The sequence below is a fragment of the Rana temporaria genome, chromosome 2, assembly GCF_905171775.1.
Source record: "Rana temporaria chromosome 2, aRanTem1.1, whole genome shotgun sequence".
Classification (NCBI taxonomy): domain Eukaryota; kingdom Metazoa; phylum Chordata; class Amphibia; order Anura; family Ranidae; genus Rana; species Rana temporaria.
The window spans coordinates 450,227,205-450,247,828 of record NC_053490.1 but is presented as its reverse complement, the minus strand read 5'-3'; the positions used below and the strand labels follow the sequence as shown (position 1 = coordinate 450,247,828).

At 43.1% G+C, this 20,624-nt stretch overlaps 1 protein-coding gene across 2 annotated transcripts in view; it reads left to right on the top strand.

Moving 5' to 3' along the window:
* HIP1 (huntingtin interacting protein 1) overlaps window positions 1-20,624 on the top strand; it is a 190,684-nt gene that overhangs the window by 66,464 nt on the left and 103,596 nt on the right. For both annotated transcript variants that reach the window (XM_040338493.1, XM_040338492.1), the window contains 5 exons: window positions 3,442-3,584; window positions 5,583-5,639; window positions 6,023-6,103; window positions 11,064-11,140; window positions 19,318-19,379. In XM_040338493.1, the coding sequence (XP_040194427.1) occupies window positions 3,442-3,584; window positions 5,583-5,639; window positions 6,023-6,103; window positions 11,064-11,140; window positions 19,318-19,379 (420 nt within the window). The remainder of the gene's footprint in view (window positions 1-3,441; window positions 3,585-5,582; window positions 5,640-6,022; window positions 6,104-11,063; window positions 11,141-19,317; window positions 19,380-20,624) is intronic.

Here is a 20,624-nt window from a genome sequence, read left to right as displayed (position 1 = left end):
TCCGACTCCCGCGGGGAATGGGCGTGCCTATGGAGAGGGAGGATGATTGACGGCCGGCTCTGGCACGTCACGCTCCCCGAAGACAGCCGGAGTAGGTCTCGGCTATTCACAGCGCCTGCGCACAGGCTATGCGCAGGCGCCGTGAATAGCCAAGCCTATTTCGGCTATTTCCGGAGAAGCGTGACGTGCCAGGGCCGGCCGTCAATCACCTTCTCTCACCATAGGAACGCCCATTCCCCGGATTCTTCAATCAACGATAGCACAGTGAGTACGGGGATTAAAAATGTAGGACCGGCATACAGTAGCTCGCGCTACGATGCCGAAAGTAATGGAATAATAAAAAAAAACATTTTTTTTTTTTTTAACAGGGTGAACCCCCGCTTTAAGAGTTGCTCCAATTATGACTTTGACAGTGTTCTGTGCCCTAATAGGGCAACGTTTTCATTGCTTCAGCCATTCAGGGTTTAGAATGCACTGTGTGGCGTGCAGTGCATTGTGGGGCGTTCAGAGGGCCTCATAAATGGTTGAACACCCTGCCAGTTTGGTTGTTCGCTGAACGGGTGAACAGACAACGTTCGGACTAAACTTATGCTCGGCCTGAACCATTTGCCCAACACTATTTACCAAGAGTAAGAGTTTAACACTGAAATATATCTGCCTAAGTTATTCTTGTTCTTATCTGCTTCAAAAATCTTAAAGGGGTTGTAAAGGTTTGTTTTTTATTTTCTTTAAGCTAGTGCAGGGATATGCAATTAGCGGACCTCCAGCTGTTGCAGAACTACAAGTCCCATGAGGCATAGCAAGACTCTGACAGCCACAAGCATGACATCCAGAGGCAGAGGCATGATGGGACTTGTAGTTTTGCAACAGCTGGAGGTCCGCTAATTGCATATGCCTGAGCTAGTGCATTGTTGGTTCACTTACCTTTTCCTTGGATTTCCCTTCTAAATGTTTTTTTCCTTTGTCTGAATTTCTCACTTCCTGTAAGCTTACCCCCATCATCCGAGCCGTTCTGCCTGGGGGTTAGTCAGCCTGAACAGCTTACTGAGGAGGAGCAGGAAGTGAGAAATTCAGACAAAGAAAAAAAACATTTAGAAGGAAAATCGAAGGAAAAGGTAAGTGAACCAACAATGCACATCTTAAAGGAACCTATTTTAAAGAAATAAAACCTTTACAGCCCCTTTAACCTCTTCCCGCCCGCACGGCGGGTTTTTACGGCCAAAATGTGGCTCTGAATTGCCGGGAGGCCATCTATATCCGGCCTCCAGCCACTGGGGGGGCGTGCGAGCGGCGGCGACGGGGCGCTCGCATGCCCGCCGCGTCAGTCAGGTGCCAATGCGCGTGCCTGGCGGCCGCGATGTCCACCAGGCACCCACGATCGGCAGTCACGGAGACAGGGACGTGGAGCTCTGTGTGTAAACACAGAGCTCCACGTCCTGTCAGGGAGAGAAGAGACCGATGGTGTGTTCCTTGTACATAGGGACAACCATCGGTCACCTCCCCCAGTCAGTCCCCTCCCCCCACAGTAAGAATCACCTAGCAGGACACACATTAACCCCTTCCTCGCCCCCTAGTGTTAACCCCTTCCCTGCCAGTCACATTTATACAGTAACAGCGCATATTTATAGCATTGTTTGCTGTATAAATGTGAATGGTCCCAAAAATGTGTCAAAAGTGTCCGATGTGTCCGCCATAATATCGCAGTCCTGACAAAAATCGCAGATCGCCGCCATTACTAGTAAAAAAAATAAAATAATAATAAATGTCATAATTGTATCTCCTATTTTGTAGACGCTATAACGTTTGCGCAAACCAATCACTATACGCTTATTGCAATTTTTATTTTTACCAAAAATATGTAGAAGAATACGTATCAGCCTAAACATTTATTTTTTATTTTTTTATTGGATATTTATTATAGCAAAAAGTACAATTTTTTATTTTTTTTCAAAATTGTTGCTATATTTTTGTGTATAGCGCAAAAAATAAAAACCGCAGAGATGATCAAATACCACCAAAAGAAACCTCTATTTGTGGGAAAAAAAGGACGTAAATTTTGTTTGGGAGCCACGTCGCACGACCGCGCAATTGTCATTCAAAGCGTGACAGTGCTGAAAGCTGAAATTTCGCCTGGGCAGGAAGGAGGTTTATGTGCCCAGTAAGCAAGTGGTTAAGTAAAATACTTGTTTACCTTGCTACAGTCTGGTGTCTGTGCCTGCATTATCACTTTGAAATATGTTCGATCCCAGCGTGTCAGAGTTGTCGGGAGGCTTGCAAGGTCAGGACAACCTTCGGGGTCAATAATCTTTCAGTGGCCCTCACGGGGGTGGGGGGGGTGCTACATCAGTGAATCATGTGCCTTTTAACACAGTACAGTAATGCCACCGGGAAAACTCCCGTGACAGCTTTTGGCCAGCAAAACTGTCCATGTGTATGCTCTACGGCAGTTTTCCTGATAGGAAAACCGCCGTGAGTTCCGGCGGGAAAAATTAGAACATGTTCTCTTTTTTCCTGCCGCGATTCCCGGCGGTCTTTTTCCCGGGAAGTTTTCCTATGGGAAACACTGCGGTGGAGCATACACAAGGCCGGATTTCCCAGCCAAGGCTCTTGTGGCAGTTTTCCTGCCAGGAAAACCGGCCGTGTGTAGGGGGAAAAAGCTGCCGAGCCGGTTCTCGGCTTTCCCCTTGGGTTTCCCAGCGGTAAAAAGTCAGCAGGGAAACCCGATCGCGTGTACGAGGCAAAACACTAAAAACACGCTTGCGTAATGTCAATTGATCATCATGAGGGTAACTCCAGGAGTACACATGCAAAATACTTTCAAAATGCTTAGAGTGTTGAAGCATTGGTCTCTCTGCAGAGGTCTGACATGCTCCATTTCATCAGACCTATACCCCTGGAATTGGCAAATTACATGACCCCTATTGATTGGAGACTCTAGCTCTGACTTAACCATGGGTGCGTTGGACAACTTCCGAGAGACCATTGCTTTCACAGAACGAGCAAGGAATTCTTCTGTGCAGCATTCAGGCTTTTCTACTTTTAGAATTTGAACTCTTTTTTTTATGTACCTGGAATATATTCTGCTGATTTAAAATGAAAGTTCAATTGGGCTTTAACTACCGAGTATGAGTAAGCTCATTCCTGAGTGATGAACACCAGAGGAACTCAGGCAGACGGAAAACGATCACTGGATCAATAATGTTTTATTGCGGTATAGGAAATTGCGTTGTGGCCTCCATTTTCTTTTTTTTTTTACATTGAAACTTTACAAAGAAATAGAGATGTTGACAAAAGAATAATAGCCCAGCAATTGTTTATCACAACCCAAAGTTAATTGTGTGCAATGTTAATGTATTTGTACCGCATTTTATTTCTACTAATAGTTAATATTGCTATTCTATTTTCTGAGGCATATGAGTTGCTTCCTTAACATAAGTCCACCTTGTATTTTGGGAACACATCATGAGAAGGGGGCTCAGACCTTTTGGGTAGCTGTGAACCGCCTGCCACTGTCCAGCAATGCAGTTCTCTGCTGGAAATTCTGCCATGTTTTTCACAAGTTGCTGCGAGATGGTCACCCCAATGTGAGTATGGAATGCACTATGTACTGTGTGTTCTCTGTATGTACTGTGTGTTCTCTGTATGTATTGTATGTACTGTGTGTTCTCTGTATGTATTGTATGTACTGTGTGTTCTTTGTATGTACTGTGTGTTCTCTGTATGTATTGTATGTACTGTGTGTTCTGTGTATGTATTGTATGTACTGTGTGTTCTGTGTATGTATTGTATGTACTGTGTGTTCTCTGTATGTATTGTATGTACTGTGTGTTCTGTGTATGTATTGTATGTACTGTGTGTTCTCTGTATGTATTGTATGTACTGTGTGTTCTGTGTATGTATTGTATGTACTGTGTGTTCTCTGTATGTATTGTATGTACTGTGTGTTCTGTGTATGTATTGTATGTACTGTGTGTTCTTTGTATGTATTGTATGTACTGTGTGTTCTTTGTATGTATTGTATGTACTATGTGTTCTCTGTATGTATTGTATGTACTCTGTGTTCTCTGTATGTATTGTATGTACTGTGTGTTCTCTGTATGTATTGTATGTACTGTGTGTTCTCTGTATGTATTGTATGTACTCTTTGTTCTCTGTATGTATTGTATGTACTTTGTGCTCTGTGTATGTTCTGTGTATGTACTTTGTGCGTTCTTTGTATGTACTGTGTGTTCTCTGTATGTATTGTATGCACGGTGTGTTCTGTGTATGTTCTGTGTATGTACGGTGTGTTCTGTGTGTGTACGGTGCGTTCTGTGTATGCACTGTGTGTTCTGTGTATGCACTGTGGGCCAGATTCACATACATTTGCGGCGGCGTAACGTATGTCATTTACGTTACACCGCCGCAAGTTTTATGGGCAAGTGCTTGATTCACAAAGCACTTGCCTGTAAACTTGCGGCGGCGTAGCGTAAATCCGGCTGGCGCAAGCCCGCCTAATTCAAATGGGGCGTGTGTCATTTAAATTAGGCGCGTTCCCGCGCCGAACGTACTGCGCATTCTCCGTTTTGAAATTTCCCGCCGTGCTTTGCGCGAAATTACGGCGCCCCGACGTGTTTTTTTGGACGGCGACGTGCGTTACATTCTTTCATATTCCCGGACGACTTACGCAAAAAAAAAAAAAAAATTGACGCGGGAACGACGGCCATACTTTAACATGGCTATTCTAAATATAAGCCATGAAATAGCAGCCGTAAGTTTACGACGGGAAAAGACGACTAGCGACGACGTAAGAGAATGCGAGTAACGCGCATACCTTCGTGGAATGCTGTAAACAGCTAATTAGCATACCCGACGCGGAAAACAACGCGAACTCCACCCAGCGGGCGCCGGAGTAGTACACCTACGATCCGAAGGCGTACGAAGCCGTACGCCTGTCGGATCGATGCCAAAAGCTGTCCTATCTTGGTTTGAGGATTCAAACTAAAGATACGACGCGGCAAATTTGAAGATACGCCGGCGTATTTCTTCTGTGAATCTGGCCCTGTGTGTTCTGTGTATTTGCACGGTGTGTTCTGTGTATGTACTGTGTATGCACAGTATGTTCTGTGTATGCACTGTGTGTTCTGTGTGCTCTGTATGTATTGTGTGTGCAGTGTGTATAGTGTGTTCGGGTATTGGGAGCTGTGACAGCAGAGGATGGGCAGGTAAGGAGCTGGAGGGGTTTGCGCCCCCCCCCCCAATTTTTTTTATCACCAGCCGCCACTGGAATGCAGTCCACAGCATGTACACTTACCAAAATAAATATCTTAGAATACCCATATACATGACATTCATTTTTAAAACATTTACTAGAGTCAATAGATTCTGACAAAGTCCTATGAGGAATGTTTGTGTACTAATATTCACTTTCCAAACTAATTCCACACCCACTGGTTCTCTGCTATTTGAGACGACATATGCTTGGAGTAACTTATCTCAATGACAAGAAATTCATGAAACTTTTATCAGAATGTAAAATTGCTCATCAATGGCTTTCACAAAGTTCCCTTTCTGATATACTTTGCATGTATTCCTTTTTTCAGGTTTTGAAAGACTCTCTGCGTTACAAAAATGAACTCATTGATATGAGCCGGATGTGGGTAAGAGCATTTTGTCAACCAGTTTCATATCACTTAATACAAATCGACTTTTGTTAAAGTGCCTCTTTGTTTGTTGATTGTCCGTCCCAGTTCTGCATCAAAGAGCAGGTTCTGTGATTGTTTTACTGTAGATTGGCAGCAGTGCATGAAGGGAAAACCAGACCGTGGAGCATTCTTTTTTTTGTTGTAAATGGGGTGTCTATTTTTTTTAATTAAAAATCAACTTCTTCAAATTAGGATAGGATCATTCTCTTGATAGACATTTTCTATTCAAAATCAACAGAGGTCCAGTAATCAATACTAAATTTTGTTCACCAGTACAAGTGTCGAGGACTGAGTTCCCTAAACATAATTCTAAAGGTTGCCATTTGTGTGCATTATAGGGGCATCTTAGTGACGGGTATGGACAGCTATGTAGCATCTATTTGAAGCTTCTGAACACGAAGATGGATTTCCACACAAAGGTAAGAGTTCAAAAACCTGATATCTACACACTTATATAAAAGGCCGGTGCTTGACTATTTTGCGCCTTGGGCATGACTAACACCCCTAGGTACCGGGTGTCGTTAGTCTTGCCTAGGGCCCTTTGAGTGACTACAATAGGATCAGAATGCGGACTCACTGGAGCAGAAGCTGCATCCAGAGACATGGTGCCCGCCTCCTCCGCTGTCCTTGTTGCTGCCTCCGCCTCCCCAGCTGTGCCCACCTTCTCGGCTGTCCTCATGCCCGCCACCCCAGCTGTCCTCATGCCCACCTCCTCTGCTGTCTTTGTGCCCTCCTCACAAGCTGAGCTGCTGCTGACCTCATCTGCAGCTTCCGTGATGGATGTCCTCCATGGCTGCTGCTTCCTCTAGAGAGTCAGTCAGAGCCCCTGCCCTGTGTAGGGCCCCTCGTGTTCCCTGGCCAGACTAATGGGGAAGTCAGCACCCTTGGCTGCGCCCCCTAGGCAGCAGTGCGCCCTAGGCGGCTGCCTAGTTCACCTAGCCGGAGCACCGGCCCTGCTTATACAGCTTTTTAAAACTGAACTGAATTTTTTCCTGGTTCAGTTGCATCAATAAATTAAACATGGAGATTCTCCTACATTTCCTTCATATATTCAATGCAATTCCCATTATTCCAGCTAGGGGTTTCTTTACCTATCTCCGAACTCGAATCACTGAGTTTTTATGGTAACCCCCGAAAGACCCTGTCTTAAAAGGCAGTCCTTGTAAGACCTAAAGTGGTGGGTGGCTTGGGTTTACCAAATTTAGAACTGTACCACAAAGCCACTCTACTAAATAGACTCTGGTTCTACTACATACCCACCAATGAGTGGTCCAATTAGAACAAGATATCTCCCCGCTGGACCTTCGGGGCACTTCCCCGGCTGTCCTCTGCATAACGTCCCCATCCATCCTCCCTTCTCTTTGTGGGCCAGCCACTTCACTATGGGGCAGATTAATCACCCCTCACAAATTCTCCCACCATAAGGGTCCTTTGACTCGTATATTTGTTAATAATTTTTTCAAGCCTGGTTTTTCAGAAAGCTGTGATAGTGACCCTGTCTCAGAAGCACTGGCCCTAAATATGTATTTTCCTTCCTGACTATGCTATCTCTAGGGCTTGGACTTTTTTTCCCCATCTTAATTGTCTGGCAATAACTGGCTGCCCTCAACTCAGCTCACTGGCTTCTTACATAAACTTAAAACATATTCCTAGTTTGTCATTGAATCAGCGCCCCTGGAAGAGTTCCTCACAATCCTCTAACCCTGACCATACTGTTTCTCAGTTGTATGGCATTTTAAGAGAGGGAGACCTCTAAGACAGATCCTCTAAGGCTCCATGCACACTGAAGCTGATAAAAGCTATAAAAAAAGGCCAGTAGCTTTGCAGGGAGCCTTTCAAAGTTTTTTAGCGTTTTTGCAATAGTTTTAATCAACGTTTTTCGGTGTAACTTTTTTTTTAAATGGATTAAAAAGCGTTTTTGAGCGTCTTTCTGCGTTTTTCAGCGTTTTGCGTTTTTCAGCGTTTTCCCCCGCCAAAAAACGGCGCTTTGAATGCAAATTTCGGGCGTTCAGAAAAAAGCCAATAAACTCCAAAGCTCATTAACACTAAAAAACACCCAGGTGTGCATGGGCACATAGGCTAACATAGAGTTCAGTTTATGGGCTTTAAAAAAAAAGCCAAAACGCCAATAAACTGCAGTTTATCAGCTTCAGTGTGCATGGAGCCTAAATGGGAAACTTTCTTTGAATACATTGTTTTTAGTGGATAACTGGAGAAAATGTTTCCTTTTCATGCACAAACTTTCAATGTCTTCATATTTCCAGGGAAGTGTTAAGCCTCGTACACACGGCCGAGGAACTCGACGTGCCAAACACATCGAGTTCCTCGGCCAGTTCAGCCCTGAAGCCGCCGAGGAGCTCGGCGGGGCGAGAGCTCCCATAGAACAACGAGGAAATAGAGAACATGTTCTCTATTTCCTCGTCGAGCTCCTCGTCGGCTTCCTCGGCTGAAAGTGTACACACGACCAGTTTCCTCGGCAGAATTCAGCCAGAAACTCGGTCGGAAGCTGAATTCTGCCGAGGAAACTGGTCGTGTGTACGGGGCCTCATACAATTCTGTCCTTTTTGTTCAGGAACCCAGTTACATGTTTGCTTCTTCTGGCGAGACCTGCTAGAGGTGCATGGAAGAAGAAGGCTCCTTTTTGCATGTTTGGTGGGGTTGTAACTTAATTTCACCTTTATGGCAAAAAGTATTTTCCTTGTGTATTTGTGACATCCAAGCTGTCTCTGAGGTTTCTCTTTCGTTAATAATTCCTGGGTCCTTTACTAAAATTAGGACCACTGGAATTCTACCTCTCCTCCACATATATTGGAGTGGGCCCACATACTCAACAACATCATAGTAATAGAGTCTCTGGTAGCAGAGGACAGCACTGACCAGTGTTGCCAACCTACCAGATTGAAATTTACTGGCAAGACACCCGAAATTTACTGGCGCAGCCACATTTTTACTAACATTTCACAAAAGTTACTAAATTACATTTTTGGGCGCAAATTTCAGTATTTAGGCTACAAACAAGTACGCTAGGCAAATAGCAATGTGATTTAAGGTAGATATTAAAGGTAAAAAAACATATTTTTGTTATTTTCGCTATAATAAGGGCAAATTATTTAGTCACATCACCCCCTGCCTCCATCCCCCTCTGCCACCAACACCCCCTGCCTTCACCCCCCTCTGCCGTGCCACAATCTCCCCCTGCCTCCATCGTCCCCTGCATTCATCCCCCTCTGCGGTGCCACCAACAACCCCTGTCTCCATCCTCCACCCTCTGCGGTGCCACCATCCCTCCCTGCGGTGCCACTGCAGCCACCATCACCCCCTCCCTCCAATCACCCCCTGGATCTCTGCTATTTTTACTGGCGCATTCCCGCAACCACGGACATTTACGAACGGGGGGCAAAAAGTGCCCATTTTTACGAACTGTCCGTAAAAAATACAGACGGTTGGCAACACTGGCACTGACCCAGAAACTGATGGTGTCCCGATAAGAACTCAAATGAGTTCTGCGCCTTAATTATGCAGTGATTTTCCTTTTTCCCTGTTCATCTCTCTCTCTTTCTCTCTCTCTCTCTCTCTCTCTCTCTCTGAGCATTTTTTGAACTTTCAGAATCTTCAGACCTTTTTTTTAATTCAATACAGGGACCATGCAGGTCCTTCCTTTTCATCCTTGATTATCCTCCCCCTTTTTTTCTTTCACTTTGACTCCTCATAAAAGCCTTTCCTGAGCCATTGTACTGTTTATGTTTCTATATACATACTTGTACTTGCACTATGTATTCCATTATCCTATGTACGGCCTCTGGTCCTGAGCCTGCTAGTTCCGCTGATTTGTTTTCAGCATATGTGCCTTTTTTTTACTGTTATCTTGTACTTTCCTTGGAATTCAGTATTTTGTCTATTGCCTTACTTTACCCTGTGCCTTATACTCTGTTGAAAACATCTGAATAATGTGTTATTTGACTCTAAAACTGAACTTTGTGCTAAAAGCTATGGGCCAGATTCACAGCCGAGATACGACGGAGTATCTCAGATACTCCGTAGTATCTCTCAGAGTATCTATGCGACTGATTCATAGAACCAGTTACGCATAGATAGCCCTTAGATCCGACAGGTGTAATTGTTTTACACTGTCGGATCTTAGGATGCAATACCGCGGCCGCCGCTGGGGAGAGTTTGCGTCGTAAACCCATCGTCGGGTATGCAAATTAGGAGTTACGGTGGTTTTTCGCGTTCGCTACGTCGCTGCTAGTCTAGTTTCCCATCACAAAGTTAGTCGTCGTTTTTGGTGCCCTAACTTTACACAGCACACGTATGTGCTGTATAAAGTATGGCCGTCGTTCCCGCATCAAAATTTTTTAATTTTTCCTTCTTGCGTAAGACGTCCGGGAATACGAAAGTACGCTACGCACGTCGCCGTTCGAAAAAATGACGTCACTTCGCGCAAAGCACGGCGGGAATTTCGAAACGGAGCATGCGCAGTAGGTCCGGCGCGGGAGCGCGCCTAATTTAAATGGCACACGCCCCTTTGAATTACACGGGCTTACGCCGGAGGCCGCCAGAGTAAGTTTTCATTGCAAGTGCTTTGTGAATCAGGCACTTGCGATGAAAACTTGCGGCGGTGTAACGTATCTACGATACATTACACCGCCGCACTTCTACGTGAATCTGGCCCTATGTACTGTAAATATGTGCTTATCAACTTTTTTTTACCTGCAAAAGGAAATCTTATTCAGTTTAGCCAGTGTTGTGATTCAGACATTCCTGCTAGAGAAAGCATCATTTTAATAAAGATTCAATTAAAATTTTATTACAAAAGTGATATCCCAGTGGACTGGGTGTACTATGTATTATTTACAATTTAAAGCAGATCTTGGACATCTCTGCAGTGTAGACCACACTGCAGCTAAGCAATACAGCCTGGTCCAGGGTACACCCTAACCTCTAACTGGACCTTGGGGAGCAGCAGAAGACTGGTGAGGTCATCCCTGTGCTCCCCCTTTCTGTAAGCATGTGCACTGTGCAGAGCCCTGCCGGTTTGGAGTATTGTCTCTCCCTGGTTGAATTCTGCCTTTCTGAAAGACCACAATCTATTACATGTTACATCAATACTATGCAATGGATGACAAAAAGGGTAAAATCATGACAGTCAGGAAGCAATTTTATATAATGATTTTTTAAGGAACACATAATTGGATTACAATGTGTTTTTTATATCTCCCAGGAGTTCAGTTTGATGATCACATTCCTTCTTCATACTTTATTTTCTCTCTCATTTTCTGCTATTTCAACATCTCCTTTGTTCTACAGATCTAAATAAAATCTTTAATATTGTTCCTCCTATGCACAATATTTCACCATTTTTCTGTTTCCCGTGCCTAGAACCCTCGTTTCCCGGGCAACCTTCAGATGACTGACAGACAGCTGGATGAGGCTGGAGAGAATGATGTCAATAATTTGTAAGTTTTATTCTTACCTTAAAGGGCTTGGAAAGATACATCCCCCCCCCCTAAATAGCTTCCTTTACCTTAGTGCAGTCCTCCTTCACTTACCTCATCCTTCCATTTTGCTTTTAAATGTCCTTATTTCTTCTGAGAACTCCTCACTTCCTGTTCTTCTGTCTGTAACTCCACACAGTAATGCAAGGCTTTCTCCCTGGTGTGGAGTGTCGTGCCTGCCCCCTCCCTTGGACTACAGGAGAGTCAGGACGCCCACTAACACACAGCTACTTTCTCTATCTGCAACGTAGAGAGCGTCCTGACTCTCCTGTAGTCCAGGGGAGGGGGCGAGCACGACACTCCACACCAGGGAGAAAGACTTGCATTACTGTGTGGAGGCACATCAACGTACCTGTACGTTGCCCTTTAAGCCCAGCCGCGGGGTCGCGGGCGCGTGCACGCGACCCGGCCTGAAGCTCCGTGACCGCGGCCCCGATCGCCGCTGGAGTCCCGCGATCGGCCCCCGGAGCTGAAGAACGGGGAGAGCTGTGTGTTACCACAGCTTCCCCGTTCTTCACTGTGGCACCGTCATCGATCGTGTGTTCCCTTATATAGGGAATCACAATTGATGACGTCACACCTACAGCTACAGTTAGAAACACAGATGAGGTCATACATTACCCCATCAGCGCCCACTTGTGGTTAACTCCCAAACTGCAATTGTCATTTTCACAGTAAACAATGCATTTTAAATGCATTTTTTGCTGTGAAACTGACAATGGTCCAAAAAATGTGTCAAAATTGTCCGAAGTGTCCGCCATAATGTCGCAGTCACGAAAAAAATCGCCGCCATTAGTAGTAAAAAAAAAAAAAAATAATAAAAATGCAATAAAACTATCCCCTATTTTGTAAACGCTATAAATTTTGCGCAAACCAACTGATAAACGCTTTTTTGCGATTTTTTTTCTTCCAAAAATAGGTAGAAGAATACGTATCGGCCTAAACTGAGGAAAAAAATCATTTTTTTTATATATTTTTGGGGGATATTTATTATAGCAAAAAGTAAAAAATATTGCATTTTTTTCAAAATTGTCGCTCTATTTTTGTTTATAGCGCAAAAAATAAAAACCGCAGAGGTGATCAAATACCACCAAAATAAAGCTCTATTTGTTGGAAAAAGAGGACGCCAATTTTGTTTGGGAACCACGTCGCACGACCGCGCAATTGTCAGTTAAAGCGACGCAGTGCCGAATCGCAAAAACTGCCCGGGTTCTTTAGCTGCCTAAAGGTCCGGGTCTTAAGTGGTTAAAGTAGAAATAAACCCTCACAAAAGATTTCTTATGCCCTGTACACACGATCGGTCCATCCGATGAGAACGGTCTGATGGACCGTTTTCATCGGTTAACCGATGAAGCTGACTGATCGTCAGTCGTGCCTACACACCATCAGTTAAAAAACCGATCGTGTCAGAACACGGTGACGTAAAACACAACGACGTGCTAAAAATAACAAAGTTATTGCAATGCTTCCAAGCATGCGTCGACTTGATTCTGAGCATGCGTGGATTTTTAAATTTAAATTTAAAACAAGATTGCTTTTTTTTAACTAGTTACCGACCGCCCACCGTCATTCTACGTCGGCACTTTAAAGATGAATATCTCGGTAACGGCAGCAGCTGCTGCCACAACCGAGATATTCATCTCTTCAGTGGGCGGCCGTGTAAACGATAACGGCGGTCTCCGCGGCGGATTCGCCGCGAGATCGCCGTTATCGGTGGCGGGAGAGGGCCCCCCCCTCCCGCCGCTCTCGGGGGTTACGAGTGAAGGAAAAATCTCCTTCACCCGTCCTCATAGCTCTGCTGGGCGGAAGTGACGTCAAAACGTCAGTCCCGCCCAGCGTCTTAAAGCAACATTTTTTTTTTTGTCATTTGAAAAAATGACAGTTTCAATTATTTTTTTTTTTTTTGCATTTAAGCCTAAATATGAGATCTGAGGTCTTTTTGACCCCAGATCTCATATATAAGAGGACCTGTCATGCTTTTTTCTATTACATGGGATGTTTACATTCCTTGTAATAAGAATAAAAGTGATAATTTTTTTATTTTTTTATTTCAGTGTTAAAAATTGTAAAATAAATAAAAATAAATACGAAAACCCCCCCAATTTTTTTTTAAAGCGCCCCGTCCCGACGAGCTCGCACGCAGAAGCGAACGCATACGCGAGTAGCGCCCGCATATGAAAACGGTGTTCAAACCACACAAGTGAGGTATCGCCGCGATCGTTAGAGCGAGAGCAATAATTCTAGCCCTAGGCCTACTCTGTAACTCAAAAAATGCAACCTGTAGAATTTTTTAAACGTCGCCTATTGAGATTTTTAAGGGTAAAAGTTTGACGCCATGCCACGAGCGGGCGCAATTTGTAAGCGTGACATGTTGGGTATCATTTTACTCGGCGTAACATTTTCTTTCACAATATGTAAAAAAATTGGGCCAAATTTATTGTTGTCTTATTTTTTAATTTAAAAAAGTGATTTTTTTCCAAAAAAAGTGCGCTTGTAAGACCGCTGCGCAAATACGGTGTGACAAAAAGTATTGCAATGATTGCCATTTTATTCTCTAGGGTGTTAGAAAAAAAATATATAATGTTTGGGGGTTTTAAGTAATTTTATAGCAAAAAAAAATGTTTTAGTCTCGTAAACACCGAATCTGAAAAACAGGCTCGGGGCTTAAGTGGTTAACCTATGGATAAATAACCGATGGGGCCCACGCACGATCGGTTTGGTCCGATGAAAACGGTCCATCAGAAGTTTTTCAGGCAAGTGCTTTATTCACAAAGCACTTGCCTGTAAAGTTGCGGCGGCGTAGCGTAAATGGCCCGGCAGGATTCAAATTCGGCGGGTAGGGGGCGTGTATCATTTAAATGAAGCGCATCCCCACGCCGAACGAACTGCACGTGCGCCGTCCGTAAAATATCCCAGTGTGCATTGCTTCAAATGATGTCGCAAGGACGTCATTGGTTTCGACGTGAACGTAAATGACGTCCAGCCCCATTCATAGACGACTTACGCAAACGACGTAACTTTTAAAAATTTCGACGCGGGAACGACGGCCATACTTAACATTGGCTGTGCCTCATATAGCAGGGGCAACTATACGCCGGGAAAAGCCTAATGTAAACGTTGTAACTTTACTGCGTCGGGAATTCACGTATCTAGCTAATTTGCATACCCATCGCGGAATTCGACGGTAGCGCCACCTAGCGGGCAAAAAAAAATGCAGTTTAAATCCGACGGCGTAAGAGACTTACGCCTGTCGGATCTAATGGATATCTATGCGTAACTGATTCTAAGAATCAGTCGCATAGATATGCTGGGCCAGATTAGGACTTACGACGGCGTACATGGCGCTGCGCCGTCGTAAGTCCTTTGAGAATCTGGCCCTTTGATCCCTTTTTAAATATGGGCATCACATTATTAACGAGTCCCTAAAAATGACACTTAAATGGGTGTTAGAAAGAGATATGATAATTGAGGAACACCAACCATAGGATGGACTATGGGTTTCCTAAGATATTGCAGTGCCACGTCCTAGCATAAGTAGAAGAATTTATTGTTTGAAGGAATAATGGACTTTCTAGGCACCAATGGTTGACACAGAATATAAATTTTTTATTGATGCAAACCCTGAGATCCGGGTAATTGAATCAACAATTACAGTACAAAAATATATATAAAAAATTACATTAAAAACATTAGTAGGCATAGAATATCTCTAGAAATGCCAACAACGCAAGAGGGGTTATACTGAAACCACAAACAGTCCACTAGGGACAGCAACAAAGGTTGATGAACAAACGTAGACTTTGATAGGCGTTTTAGTATATAGGTTCTACATGTTTCGCAGGTTACTGCTTCTTCAGGAGCTTAAAAAAAAAAAAAAAACTTTCATCCACGGTAATGGATGAGGATAAGTGGAATTTCCAATGAAAGGTCTGGATCAAGAAAGTAACAAGTTCCAGGTTTCAGAAAAAATATGTATATATCTTTTCAAGTGAGAGGTAGGCTGGTGTATGAACCCAGGTAAATGAACCGCAGCAAATATAAGATTAGTCCAGATTTAGGAGAAAATGCAGAATCATACATACAAACTGCATATATGTGAATGAAGGGGAAATGTTCCCATAAGAGTTAGGATAATATCCCAAACCTGTAAAGACCAGACCATTTATAGAAAGGCTGCGATGGTGTGAAGGGGTATCAAGCCTAGGTTCGCCTGCAATCTCAACGCCACTACATAGGGGAGCTCACAGGAGCTCACATATTTTTTCTGAAACCTGGAACTTGTTACTTTCTTGATCCAGACCTTTCATTGGAAATTCCACTTATCCTCATCCATTACCGTGGATGAAAGTTTTTTTTTTTAAGCTCCTGAAGAAGCAGTAACCTTCGAAACATGTAGAGCCTATATACTAAAACGCCTATCAAAGTCTACGTTTGTTCATCAACCTTTGTTGCTGTCCCTAGTGGACTGTTTGTGGTTTCAGTATAACCCCTCTTGGGTTGTTGGCATTTCTAGAGATATTCTATGCCTACTAATGTTTTTAATGTAATTTTTTATATATATTTTTGTACTGTAATTGTTGATTCAATTACCTGGATCTCAGGGTTTGCATCAATAAAAAAATTATATTCTGTGTCAACCATTGGTGCCTAGAAAGTCCATTATTCCTTCAAACAATAAATTCTTCTACTTAAATGGGTGTTAGGTTTTTGCCATCAGGAGAGTGAAGTATAAGATAAATGTAGCCAAATAATACAAATAGTTTGCAAACAAAAAAAAAAAAACTTTATACTCTAAACATGTTTTAAGCCTCGTACACACGATCAGTCCATCCGATGAGAGTGGTCTGAAGGACCGTTGTCATCGGTTAACCGATGAAGCTGACAGATGGTCCGTCGCGCCCAGACACCATCGGTTAATAACCGATCGTGTCAGAACGTGGTGACGTAAAACACAACGACGTGCTGAAAAAAAGTTCAATGCTTCCAAGCATGCGTTGACTTGGTTCTGAGCATGCGTGGGTTTTTAACCGATGGCCGTGCCTACTAACGATCGGTTTTGACCTATCGGTTAGGAATCCATCGGTTAAATTTAAAGCAAGTTGGCTTGCTGTCCGTTGTCCTCTGTTTAACCTATCGTGTGTACGAGGCCTTGTTCTTCTTCTCATGGTTGGCAACCTCCACACAATATTCACAGTTCTCAGTGTCAGCATTTACTTATATAATCCCCAATGGAATGTGTATGTTATATACACGCAGAAGTTACCATGCCCTAGTTTTACATTAGGAAATGTTGATTTACAGTGCTGAGAGAGAGCTGCTTCTTCTTTATCACTATGAGATAAAGTGGGGAAGGAAACAGATTGAACGACATTATGACCTGCAACTGTTATCCATCTTTTTGCATTGAATGCTTTATGTCTGTTTTCCTAGACACAAAGACCATCATCTATCTCACATCCCTTGGTCTGTTTTTTTTAATTCAATGAATTCTATTGATTAAATTATCTCGCCCACTTTATAGTGTACCGAGAAGTATAAAACTGTCAGATGTCTGTTTTATCACTTTAGATCTTTATTTATTACTATACTCAGGGTGAAAATCTTAGTCAATAGTGTGGAAGGTCAGTTAAAGTATCATGCACGGGGGGTGATAATTGAAAATTAGAGCAAAATATAACTATAATGCAAATTAATTAGGCAAATAAAACAAAAGATCTGACTGATTGCTGCTAATTGTATTTTTGTTTTGGGATAATTAAAGTGGATGTAAACCCGATTTTTTTTTTTTTATGTCACAATGTAGGGTATAAGATTTCCTATCATCTGTGCCCAGTCTTGCCACACATAGTTAATCCAGCTCTGAGCAATCCTCTTTTATTGTTCAGTGAAATAAAACAGACTTACAGAGAAAAACCTTAGTCCGTTCCGCCCCCTTGCTGTGAGTGACAGGTTATTTACATATCTCATGCACTAGCCTGGAGATTATTTTTTTTAAATTCCCATCCCCACTCCTTTTCTGAAGTCATGTGGTTACTTTTCTGGATTTTGACTGGATGTTGGTGATCATAGCAGAATTTAGTGTAAGGAATACACAAGAAAAAAATGCATGTTGACAAGGGGAGTGTAGAGGAGGGCGGGGAGTCTACTGACATCACAACTCCACCCACCGAGCTCCAGACAACAGATCCACCCACAGATTCTGTAGTTTTTCAGTTCTTATAACAGACAGAGGGGAGACATTTGACAAGTTAGGATACATGCAGGAGGCATCTATGTCCTTATAGATCAGCACTAAGGCCTCGTACACACAATAGGTTAACCAGAGGACACCGGTCTGAAGGACCGTTTTCATCGGTCAAAACCGATCGTGCGTGGGCCCCATAGGTTATTTAACCTTTGGTTAAAAAAAAGCCAACTTGCTTTAAAATTAACCTATGGATTGGTAACCGATAGGTCAAAACCGATCGTTAGTAGGCACAACTCAGAATCAAGTCGACACATGCTTGGAAGCATTGAACTTCGTTTTTTTCAGCACGTCGTTGTGTTTTATGTCACCGCGTTCTGACACGATCGGTTATTTAACCTATGGTGTGTAGGCGTGACGGACCATCAGTCAGCTTCATCGGTTAACCTAGGACAACTGTCCTTCAGACCGTTGTCCTCTGGTTAACCTATGGTGTGTACTTGAAACTGCACTGAAAGTGCACTTGGAAGTCCAGTCGCTATAGATCTGAGGGGGACATGAAAGGAAAATAAAAAACAGCATTTTAGCTTGCACATGATTGGATAATAAAATCAGCAGAGCTTCCCCTCATTTCAGGTCTACCCCTCAGATTTACAGCGACTGCACTTTCAGTGTAATTTCAAGTGCACTTTGCACTTGTGGTGCAAAGTGGATTTTCCTTTTGTAAAGAACCCCCATGGCAAACATTTTATTAGGTACTGCTATCTAGTTTTCCAAAAAAGACAGATATTTGTTAGAGATCCTGTTCTATGTACACTTGATATCTTACAGTTTCTGCAAAGTTGTTAGCCACACATTAATACAACAAAACTACCACCTGAGGTCCAAGGAGTGATCATATTCTGCCTTTGTGTGCATGTGGCAACAGAAGCTGAGATCTGTCAAACCAAATAGTGTTTTTCCAACCTCTATGTCTGGTCATCTTCCTGTTTTAGCTGAAACGCTTGACCACGTCTTTATGAGGCTCCAGCCATGGCATTTGCTGTTTTGTTTTTTTGCATGTGTATTTCTTGAGTGTACATGGCTTGTTTGTGTCTCTGTACATTTATTATAGATCATTCACATTTATCTTTATTTAGATTTTATTTAGCATGTTCTTAATTCATGCAGCAGACCCAGGCATCTTATAAAGCTAAATAGAGCAGCCTGTTTTTAGATGCCAGTTCTAATGAATATCTGAATAAATAATGTCAGTATTCAGAAGGGAATTAGTCTCCCTATTCTTGGAAATGCCAACCATAAAAATACAGTATGTAACTGACAGGTACATTTATCTTTAAAGGGGTTATACAGGTACAATTTTTTTTTCCTAAATAGCTTCCTTTACCTTAGTGCGGTCCTCCTTCACTTACCTCATCCTTCCATTTTGCTTTTAAATGTCCTTATTTCTTCTGAGAAATCCTCACTTCCTGTTCTTCTGTCTGTAACTACACACAGTAATGCAAGTCTTTCTCCCTGGTGTGGAGTGTCGTGCTCGCCCCCTCCCTTGGACTACAGGAGAGTCAGGATGCTCTCTAAGTTGCAGATAGAGAAATGAGCTGTGTGTTAGTGGGCGTCCTGACTCTCCTGTAGTCCAAGGGAGGGGGCGAGCACGACACTCCACACCAGGGAGAAAGCCTTGCATTACTGTGTGTAGTTACAGACAGAAGAACAGGAAGTGAGGATTTCTCAGAAGAAATAAGGGCATTTAAAAGCAAAATGGAAGGATGAGGTAAGTGAAGGAGGACCGCACTAAGGTAAAGGAAGCTATTTAGGGGAAAAAATTGTACCTTTACAACCCATTTAAGGTGATGACCATTACAGTTTGATGCATTGTAGTACACTATCTAGTTTGGCTGTGATGGTGGAAGCTTCTTGGTTTACTCATTTTCTTTTATCCTTTGATCCTATTCAGTTTTCAACTCACTGTGGAGATATTTGATTACATGGAATGGGAGCTTAATCTGTTTCATGCAGGTAAGTGTCACATTTTCTTTACAAATTATATCTGTATAATTTGTCTATGATTTTTTTTTTTTTGTGTCACAACACTGAGGCCCCGTACACACGGCTGAGGAACTCGACGTGCCAAACACATCGAGTTCCTCGGCGTGTTCAGTCCTGGAGCCGCCGAGGAGCTCGGCGGGCCGAGTTCTCCCATAGAACAACGAGGAAATAGAGAACATGTTCTCTATTTCCTCGCCGAGGTCCTCGTCGGTTTCCTCGGTCGAAAGTGTACACACGGCCGGGTTTCTCGGCAGAATTCAGCTCTGAACCGAGTTTCTGGCTGAATTCTGCCGAGAAACTCGGTCGTGTGTACGGGGCCTGACAAGAATAAAAGAGTTGTTTGCAGGAGCAATCCACCAGAGGATTAGCATTTGGCAGGTCCCCACTCTGTAACGAGCGGTCGCGTGTGCCCGGCGGCGATCGCGCGCGCCCCTAGTGGCCTGCGCGAGAGATGACGTTATATAACGTGCTCTCGCGCAGAGGAGCCGACTTGCCGCCGTAATATGACGGTGGGCGGTCGGCAAGCAGTTAAAGACCAGCTTTTCGGCTAAATTTTTCTTTCCCAGCAGTGCCCCTCCTTATCCGCTATAGAAATGAGGTTTGAAATCACCTCATAAAGCACTGTTGCTTTCTTCTGGTGCCACAGCTAGGGTTGCCACCTTTTTTTCAAGCCAAACCCAAACACTTTAGCAGTGCACAGAATTTTGTTTTGGTTTTAAATTGCTTTATTCAAACCTACATGGTGATTCTGTAGGCCTTCATGATACATGTGCAGCAGGTTACTATTACCAAGACTTTGAAATGTCTAATATATACGGTATATTTATAATTCTACCATTCTATGGCTTACTTATCTATTTGTCAAACTAGAACTTCCCTCTCTAGGCAGAGAGCTATGTGAATTAAGAACTTCTTCTCTCAGCGCCAAGCTGAGTCTTTGTCCTGGGTGAAAGAATGTGTCACCAGTGTGTGTGTGTGTGTGTATATATATATATATATATATATATATATATATATATATATATATGTATATATATAAAATTTAACGTTTGTCCTAAGCATGTTTGGATACACTTATTGTTGACTGACTACCACTGGTAAATTCATTATATGTGAATAATTTGCCTACCTAAAAAAATTGTTTACATTGTTGGATTTATTAGTGACACTAAGCCTAGGTTCACATTGGCGCGATTTGTCATGCGATTTGAGAGA